Raw genomic sequence first — 10150 nt, 5'->3', positions numbered from 1 at the left:
AGGAGAGGGGGGAGCAATGAGGAGAAGGAGACAGAGAAAGATGAGATGGAGGGAGAGGAGGGGAAGAGGAGAAGGAGCTAAAAGAAGAGGAGGAGAACACATTTTAGAACAGCTTCAACTTATCCATGAGCTTTAATTAAGCAAAAAAATGATGTTCAAAATATAATGAAATTATAATACTTCTGACATACAAGGAAAACCAGGCTTTCTTTCAAGTGAAAGTAAAATATTAACAAGACAAAAGGAAAATGTTAGGAAGAATCCACCTCTGAGCAAAAACTATAGAACACTGGTTTCGAAATCCTACCTCCTGATTCTAGTCTAGCTTATCGCAATGTTTTGACACCATGATACTTTAAAATATTACTAGCAGTGCTGTGTGATAGACAGTCCTTATTAAGCAGGCCAGGTATAATGGAAGAATGGAATCTAGGTGTGCCTGTGTTACTTAAGATGAAGTAAAATGCCACTTGCAAAGTGATTTCACTTGATGAAGCCATATTTCGCTAGAGTTAAGATGTACAAGGCATCGTATGATCATGTTCAGTATGGGAAACAAGGGCGGGGGGCAAACCACATTGTCTTAGAAAGCAGTTACCTCTTCACCTAAGCAAGATTTGAATTAAATAAAGAAACACGGATTGACAAGTCACAGAATTTCACAATGAGAGCTACGAGGTACCTCGGTGACCAGCCTGGCTACTTGGCTTTACAGAGGCAGCAGCTTCAGTGCAGAGGGCTCAAGGGATTCGGCCAAAGTCAGACAGATGAGCAGCAGAGTGGGCGTTCAACCCAGACAAGAAGACTCAAGTGCAATACCCTTGCCAGGGAGCCCCTCTATGTGTTACTTTTCAGTGTGTGCTGCAGCCTGAATGTCTGTGTCCCTCCAGATTCTCATGAGGAAATCCTAATGCTCAATGTGATGTGTTAGGATGTGGGACCTGTGGATGGGTGGGGCCCTCATGAATGGGATTCGTGCTTTTATAAAAGAGGCTCCAGACAGCTCCCTAGCACCTTCCACCAGGTGAGGACACAGTGAGGGGTCCCTGCTAGTTATAAGCTGCCCAGGATGTGGTTACTGTGTTACAGCATCCTGAACGGACAAAGACAGTGTGTGAAGTAACCCTGGCAATTTACAGAGTGTTTTTCATCTAGGGCAGCGGTTCTCAACCTGTGGTTCACAACTCCTTTGGGGGTCGAACGATTCTTTCACAGGGGTCGCCTAAGACCATCAGAAAACATATATATAATTACATATTGTTTTGTGATTAATCACTATGCTTTAATTATGTTCAATTTGTAACAATGAAAACACATCCTGCATATCAGATATTTATATTACGAACCATAACAGTAGCAAAAGTACAATTATGAAGTAGCAACGAAAATAATTTTATGGTTGGGGGTCACCACAACATGAGGAACTATATTAAATGGTCGCGGCATTAGGAAGGTTGAGAACCACTGATCTAGAATATATAAAGAGCTTGTATGACTCAACTAGAGTCCTGGTGCACGAAATCGTGCACAGAGAGGGTCCCTAGGCCTGGCCGGTGATCAGGGCCTTCCGGCTCTGGGGCCTCCCTTCCCTGGCTGCCAGCTGCCAGCAGGGGCCTTACTTCATTCTGCACCGCCACCTGGTGGTCAGTGCACATCATAGCAAGTGATCGGTCTCCCAGTCAAACTCCAGCAGGGACAATTTGCATATTAGGCTTTTTTATATATATAGATAAGACACGCAACACAATTTTTTTTAAATGAGCAAAAGATTTGAATTGAGATTTCACAAAATAAAATATATGAATGTCAAATACGCCCTTGAAAAGATGTTCAACATCTAATGTACCTACTACACACCCACAAGAGAGGGTTAAAATTATAAAGAACAACAATATGAAGCACTGACAAGAATGTAGAACCTCTCAAACACTGCTACTAGGAGTGTGAAATTATACCATCATTTTGGAAAAAAACTTGCCAGTTTGTTATCAAGTTAAAAGTACACTTCCCAAAAGATCCAGCATTTTCACTCTTTGGTATTTACCCAGAAGAAGTGAAAACACAAGTCCACACGAAGACTTGTCCACAAATGTTCATAACAGCTTCATTTGTAATACCAAAAACTGGGAGGACAATCTGTGGTCTATCCATACAATGGGATTCTCTTTCAAATAAGGTGCAAACCACTGATATACACAGCAACATAATCAAATCTCAAAAGCATTATGCTGAATGAAATAAACAATTCACAAAATAGTACATAGCATCTGGTGCCACTTCTAATGTGTTTAGGAACAAAGTAAATTTATCAGTAGTGGCAGAAGTCAGATGAATGGGTTCCCGAGATGGGGAGTGAGAGGAAATACTGGACAGATGTACAAGAGAGCTTTCTGGAGTGATGGAAATGTTTGATATTTTGTTTGGGGTGTTGGTTACATGAATGTATCCTTTAATCAAGATTCATTGAGCTGTATACTTAAAATTAAGAACATTTTATTGTATGTAAGTTATATTTTAGTAGTTAATTTTTTAAAAAATATGTAGGGACTGAACTGGAAATCACTTAGACATGGTTTAAATTTAAATTTTTTTCTCTGTAATCTGATTTATTCCAATATTTCGTTTCTTGAGTTTAATAGTAATACAAAATTTCATGTCAGTTTAGCCTATATGAAATGATTATAAATTTCAAAATTGAAGAATCAGTTCATTGAAGCTTTAAACTTTCAAAAGAATTCCAGAATTTACTTTATCCACATGAATGACTAAGTTGTTTCTAGGACGTACACTAATTCTTAAATATAAACTATACTGCGTGACAAATATGCTCACCCATACTTAAATATAAATGTATTGGTAGTTTAATGACATAAATGCATCTAACCACACAAAATATTAGATCCAATTCTATAAATTAGCAACTAGCTAAGTGTCCCCCTTCTTCTGCATACAAGCAGATAGAAAAACAAAATTCATTCATTGACCTTTAATCTCTTCCCAGTGACACATGAGAAGACAGACCAGGAAAAGCACATGATATGAGATAAGGAAATTTGCTTCAATTTCATCTTTAGACCCACTTACAGGATTGGCTATAGGGTATTTTCTTCCTCCTTCCAGCCATCTGGAGAAATGTTATAACCGAGAGTTATAAGGTTATATGACTGAAAATGGATCTGGAAGAATTTTTTAAAATGCAGATAACCCAATTAATCTACTATTATTTATTATTACAGAAATGGCTTTAGAGGTAGTTTATTAATGAGTCAATTTTCAAATCATTCCATTCATCATATCTATAATTTAAAACCATCATCATAAAAAATGAAAATAAAAAGTACTTTTTAGAATAACACATTGAAGTGGTCTTCAAAAAGCAGCATTTCTAGAGTTCTTTAGTTTAAGACAAAGACATCAGCTCACTTAGACACACATCGGCATTAATAAATACATTTCTGAGATAATCAAGTTATTATCACCTGCATGATCACTTCCAAATAAGATGACGAGGGCGATCTCAACATTATCACCAAGTGTCAAGGTCTGAACCACCCACAGCGCTCCTAGGGGTGAACCAATGTACCATCTGAAGAGTAGGATACACACCAGGTAATGTTAAAGATTCACCTGGTTTTCCCCTTGGAACTAGTTCTTAAAAAAAAAAAAAAATCTTCCACATGATCAAATAAAAACATATTTCTTCTTCATTTACTCTTCATTATTTTTAGCCTCCAAAGGCTTATATATCAATCCATCAAAAAAAAAGAAAAAAGAATTGGCTCTGAACCAAACCAAACCAAAAAGAAAGAAAAAAAAATCCAAAGAGTGTTCTACGGTGCTCTGTGAATATTAGGGTGTGGCATCCACGTGGAAATTGTCAAACTGTGCAAAATCAAAGGAGTGAGTTCCAATCGCGGCCCAGCCATTCTTGGGGAAATTCACTGGGACCTCTGACCACAGAAGCTTGCCATTCAACATGCCGGCCGAGAGATGACCCTGGGGGCAAGAAAGGCGACCCTTGAAGACATATGAAAATGATCGTCTGGAGTCCATTTCTTAATAACCTGTGGCCCACCCACTTAGCAGAGCAAACGCCCTCCTCACTTAAGACTTCCTGCAGGAAAACAACTCCATGGGTTGGAACAAAAGTTTGAAATACAGGAACAATATTCTCTGAGGAAATTTTTATCTACCTATGTAATAGTTTCCGGGCACAAGGAATAGCACAATACTTCCTTGGACTCCACTAAAATGTAAAACACACAGAAATGTGAAACTTTTCATAAAATTATTATAAAATGTTAGACAAGAGCCCACTGAAATAAAAGAAAAACCATTTGTTTTTTACAAGTGGTTGTATGTGCATGGGTCGTGGGCATACATGAGTAATGGAACCAAAATGTCCATATATGTAAGTCCTTTCTGTCCCAGTGTACAGAATATAATTTCAAAGTCATATGAAGAGCCCAACCTTAGTTAGAAAACTAGTCACCATCAGTGATGATTGCCAGGGGCAGTAAGAAGGGAAGAAGCATAGAAATGACTTAGTGGCCCTAACCGGTTTGGCTCAGTGGATAGAGCGTCGGCCTGCAGACTGAAGGGACCCAGGTTCGATTCCAGTCAAGGGCATGTGCCTTGGTTGCGGGCACATCCCCAGTAGGGAGTGTGCAGGAGGCAACTGATCGGTGTTTTTCCCTCATTGATGTTATTACTCTCTATCCCTCTCCCTTCCTCTCTGTAAAAAGTCAGTAAAATATATATATTTTTTTAAAAAAGAAATGACTTAGTGGTCACTGATAGAGGAAGATAAAGTAACATCCTCTTCATGTGGCTGCCATTCCTACTTAGTGAAGGGCCTGGCACACAGTGAGTGAATGCTAGCCGGCGCTTATTTTCATTATTAGAGTACATTTATGAGCATATATTCACAGCGTGCAATTACAGCTAAACATTTCAAACTAGCTAATTTCAAAGGATGAAGAGCTAAAGATCCAAAGCACGAGGCCAAGAACTAAAATTAAATCTGTTTTTAAGTCTATAATGGAATAGACTTCAATTTAGCTCTTTCATTTTACAGATGGAGATACTCAGACTGAAGATTAAAAACCAAAGTCAAGATTTACCAGCAGAGCTAAGAATTGAATCCTAGCTGTCCACACGTATCCCTGTTACTATACACATGCACAGCCACCTCAGCTCTAGACGTGCTCATTAAACATCTCCTGCCACTTAAGGAATGGTGACTATTAACACAGACCCAAGGGACTCACATACACAAATCATATTAAGCACAACACCTGTCTAACAGTACCTCATCTCCTCACCACCCCCACATCCCCCACTCCCCAGGCATTGGCCAACTTGGCCGAGCTGCTCCTCACACAAGGCCAGTCCCAGCAGCAGCCTCAGATCAAACATCGCCCACTCCAAGAGGTCTTGCCTGACCTCTCTATCGAGAAAATCCAATCTGGTAAGCTACTTTATCTAGTTATTCCATATTGTTATTCATAATTTTATTTATTGATTTATCTACAAGTTCACTAACTTAAGAACAAGAGTCAACCAACTACGGCCCACAGGCTAGCCACCTGTTTTTATAAATAAAACAAGAGGCCCAGTGCATGAGATTCATGCACTCAGGAGGGGAGCGGGTACCTCAGCCTGGCCTGCGCCCTCTCACAGTCCGGGAGCCCTTGAGGGATGTCCAACTGCCACGGAGGTGGGAGAGGCTCCCGCCACCACCGCTGCACTTGCCAGCCATGAGCCTGGCTTCTGGCTGAGTGGCACTCCCCCTGTGAGTGCACACTAACCACCAGGGTGCAGCTCCTACATTAAGTGCCTGCCCCCTGGTGGTCAGTGTGTATCATAGCGACCGGTCGTTCTGCTGTTCAGTTGATTTGCATATTAGCCATATATATATAATATCAAAGTGTTCCCTTGGGAATTTGACTGAGATACTGGAAGTTCAATCGCTCGCTATGACATGCGCTGACCACAAGGGTCAGCGCAGAACACAGCAGGCGACCAGAGGCAATGGCAGTGGGGTGCTAAGGGAGCGAGCACCAGGGGGGCAGACGCTCAATGCAGGAGCTCCCCCCAGCCTGCAGGCCCCAGGCCAGCAAAGGCGGGTGCCGGGGCTGGGGGTGCAGGGGTTCTGATCGCCGCGCTGGCGGGCAACCTAATCAGCCCTGATCACTAGCCAGGCCTAGGGACCCTACCCATACATGAATTTCATGCACTGGGCCTCTAGTATAGGATAATAGACAAGCAGAGCAATACAAAGAACAGAGAAATGTTCAGAAACAAGCTATGCTCATGTGATGATTTATTACATCAAAAAATGTGGCCTTTAAATCATGGACAGTCTATATAATAAATGATGATAGCTATCCATTTTCTTCAAAAGATTATATTGGGCTCTTCACCTTATAATTCACAAATAAATTCCAGATGGATTAAAGTCTTAAACATAAAACGCATCCCAAACTTTATTTAGTTTGGGGGCAGGGAGAAAAGCTCCTAATTTAAAGAAAAGGGATGCCTTCTTAAACAAAATATAAAACAAATGAAGAAAATGTGAAATATTTGACAATACCAAAATTTTAAATTTCTATTCATGAAACATACCACAAGCAAAATTAAAATACAAATCATGAAAACAAGAAAAGAGGAGAAAATATCTGTAACACATATAACAGACTATCCAGAATACTAGTATATAATCAACTCATATAGGTCCATCAGAAAAAGACAACACACTAAGAAAATCAGGAAAGAATTCAATGGGTAACTTCAGAGAAAAGTTATATAAATATAAAATGAACAATAAATATAAAATGTGCAACCTCCCTAATTATCAAGAAAATATAAATCAATTTGAAAAAAATCTTTAAGACTTGATAATATCAAATATTATTATAAATGCTATAAAATTGATACAGTTTGACTAGCAACAGGATAGTATCTGTTAAAATTTAAAATGCAATTCCACCTCTAAATATCTGCCTAAACAAATGATAGAACATGTGTACCCCAAGAGGCACATAAAAGATCTCTCCCCTCTATCTACAAAAAGGCATCCTTCACTGCCTCAGTTCCCTTACAAGGAAAGAACTGGGGACAACGTTATGCCCATCAAGTATGTATAGTTAAGTAAACTATGATGGTCCATACATATTGATTCTGCTTGGAAATTTAGTATTGTCGTTTTGGTGATTGGGTAAGGGAAGAGAACAAGCTCAAAAAGTTCTCTGAATTCCACTTTTAATCTCTATTGTAACCTGAACAAAGTTATGCCAGGACTATCTTGGCAGAGAGAAGTATGTTTATACAGAAGAATTTCTCCATAGAGCATCCCTTAGAACAGTGATGGCTAACCTATGACACTCAAACTCATTTTTTTGGTTGATTTTTTCTTTGTTAAAAGGCATTTAAGTATATAAAATAAATATAAAAAATATAAATCTTTGTTTTACTATGGTTGCAAATATCAAAAAATTTCTGCATGTGACACGGTACAAGAGTTAAGTTAGCGTTTTTCAAAATGCTGACACACCGAGCTCAAAAGGTTCACCATCACTGCCTTAGAAGCATGTCAATCAACAACTCATGATCAACCAGTGATTCTGACAAATATTTTTAGAGGCCCGTGGTACTGCAATGAACCTGGTATTTTCTCTGACAAATATATTCATGGAAACCAACTTTGAAAACATTGTGCTTACAGTAAAAAACAAAATTATATTACATTATATTCAACCATCAAAAATACAGTTATGGGACTCTGCTTAAACCTATAAGCTCCAATTATAATCTTCATTCAAGCAAAATTGAAAAAACAGTTGAATTATTGGGTGATAAAGTAAAGAGCTGACGGCTCTCCTGTGGGTTTACCCTGACACATACTACTATTCCAGGGAGTGGTGGTTTGCTGGTATCATGCCATACTTTCTGCCTATTTCCCACTATTTATCACCACCACCTATTCACAGAAAATGCTAGAAAGGGACAAGAGAAGAACATCTTACCTCCAGGCATGCTGATCAGCAATACTTACCTTAACAGTTAAAGTGAGTGTATACCATTCTTGTGCTGTAACCTCAGCTTGCCCTACAGCATATATGAGCCACCCAGCTGCAACACAAAAAGGTTATCTAAATCACAGAATCACAAAACTCAGTGGGGGCTCACAGGTGGCTTTTATAGGTAGTAGAGTCAACCTTAATAAACATCGACCTTTCCAGATCCACAAATGATTTAAAACAAAACATCTTTCATTCGAGCATGCATTCAACAAGCACATATTGAGATCCTACTCTGGACCATATACTATCTGCGAAATCACCAGAGAACCAGAGAAATAAACTCACAAACCAACTATCATATAACACAATAGCTTCTAAACTTCCAGGGTATACTTTTACCTGACTGGACTACATATGAAGGACAGGAGGAGGATTAAAAGACTACCATAAGATTTCTAGCTGGTGTAACTGATTACATGGTAACAGCGTCCACTGAGAATCAGAGAGAGAAAATAATGAGTTAATTTGGGCTGTGATCATGTTTGAGTGCCTGAGCAAAAACCCAGGATGAGACCAAGGGGGTAGTTTAAAACACGGAGCAGTGGCGACTAAAGACACAGATTTAAATTCTTAATTCCTATTCTGCTGCTAATCATTTTGAGACCTGGGGCAAATCAATTAACCTCTCTGGCTCCTGGACTGGAAAACGTGAGGTACCTTCTAGATCAGTCACGCTATGATTATGCAACTTCTACTCTCATGTCCCTATTACCCACTTCCTGTTTTATTTTCATTTTACTTATGGACCCCTTAGGAAGAGGCATAGAGCAGCAAACTATAGCATTTTTTATTAATGCAAGAGGAAAAGCAGGAGACTAAGAACCAAGCAGAGCCACCACCACAATGTCTAGTTTCAGCAGAGCAGTGTGTATCCAAAACCAAAGGGAATTGGGCGGGGTCCAACTGGAACCTGGTCTAAGCACCTCTTCTGGATAAAACACTATTCTACACAAAACAACGGCTGCTGAGATGAATGAGAAAAGTCACACCGTTTTCAATGTATTAACTAAATTAGGAAATAGGATTACTCTATTTTAAGCATATCAATCCCTCTCCTTGTATTTCCACAAGCACAGTGGCCACCTCCTTGCTTCTACTTACGTGTTTCCTGAGCACTCTCTACCCTCACCCCATCTACACAAATCCCACCTGTACTGTCAGCTCAACTCTGTAATATATAAGAAAGCTTTGCACAAGTTGCCTCTCTCTCATGCTATAGAATGAGACACTTACCCAGATCACCTGTAACTCTGTAGGTGCCATTTGCGAAAATCCAGAAGAAAATCCCTCTGGCGCTTCTAATCAAGATGCCACCTTTATTCACTCTTCCGGCAATGAACACACCTCCCTTCCCAGGGGTCTCTATGTAAACATCACACGTGATGGTCATGTTGGACCTGCAGAACGAAACGGCTGGTTAGGCTTTCCATTATGCCCTGCGGAGCATAGCAGGATGATGCGTCTGCACAGCCCCGTATTCCAAACCTCTAATGGAGGTGAGTACGGGGCCTGCTACATCTGTGCTTGGAGCAAGAATGGGCTTCGAGAGTCTTCCCTGATGATGGCTTTAAGTTTTATCAGACTAAAGTCAACGCACTTCATTGCCTCTTTTAATGAATTACTGGAAAATAATATTTACTGTTTTTAAGTTTCTTAAGACTATATTTCTTCTCTCTATAACAGCGTCTCATCCATCCTAAGAATAAATAACATTAAAAGAAGCCATTTTCCTAAGAATTTGTAAAAGGCAATCTCCCAACAATTCTGAACATAAAGGTTTATTACATTTCCATCAGCAACGATAAGCATCGAGAGCAATGGCAGGAGCTTCTGGGAAAACATCAGTGACTTGAGGGATAAGTTTTACATTTAACACTAATAAGACCTAAAAACTCCAGACAAAAGATCTAAAATTATTTCTCTGCAAAGACAGAGACAACTCTATGTGGACTGTACAGCTGGGGTTTTCAAGCTGAGCAGCACTGAGACCGGCAGGAGGGCCTGTTAACCTGAGCAGGTGGAGGGTGGGCCGCCTGAACCTGCTAACAGATTCCCGGGTGATGCAG

General features: G+C 39.8%; 1 protein-coding gene across 1 annotated transcript in view; it reads right to left on the bottom strand.

Annotated features, from left to right (window-relative positions):
* Positions 1–2504: 2504 nt before the first annotated feature.
* The window catches only part of GALC (galactosylceramidase), a 51308-nt gene continuing 43662 nt past the window's right edge, over positions 2505–10150 (bottom strand). Inside the window, exons 15-17 of the mRNA XM_006754754.2 lie at positions 9318–9481; positions 8057–8133; positions 2505–3996 (exon numbers count right to left, since the gene is read on the bottom strand). Coding sequence (XP_006754817.1) covers positions 3850–3996; positions 8057–8133; positions 9318–9481 — 388 coding nt within the window. The 3' untranslated portion in view covers positions 2505–3849. The remainder of the gene's footprint in view (positions 3997–8056; positions 8134–9317; positions 9482–10150) is intronic.

Source organism: Myotis davidii, unplaced genomic scaffold (genome assembly GCF_000327345.1).
Source record: "Myotis davidii unplaced genomic scaffold, ASM32734v1 scaffold732, whole genome shotgun sequence".
In the NCBI taxonomy this organism is placed as follows: domain Eukaryota; kingdom Metazoa; phylum Chordata; class Mammalia; order Chiroptera; family Vespertilionidae; genus Myotis; species Myotis davidii.
This window is presented reverse-complemented; position numbering and strand designations above follow the sequence as displayed.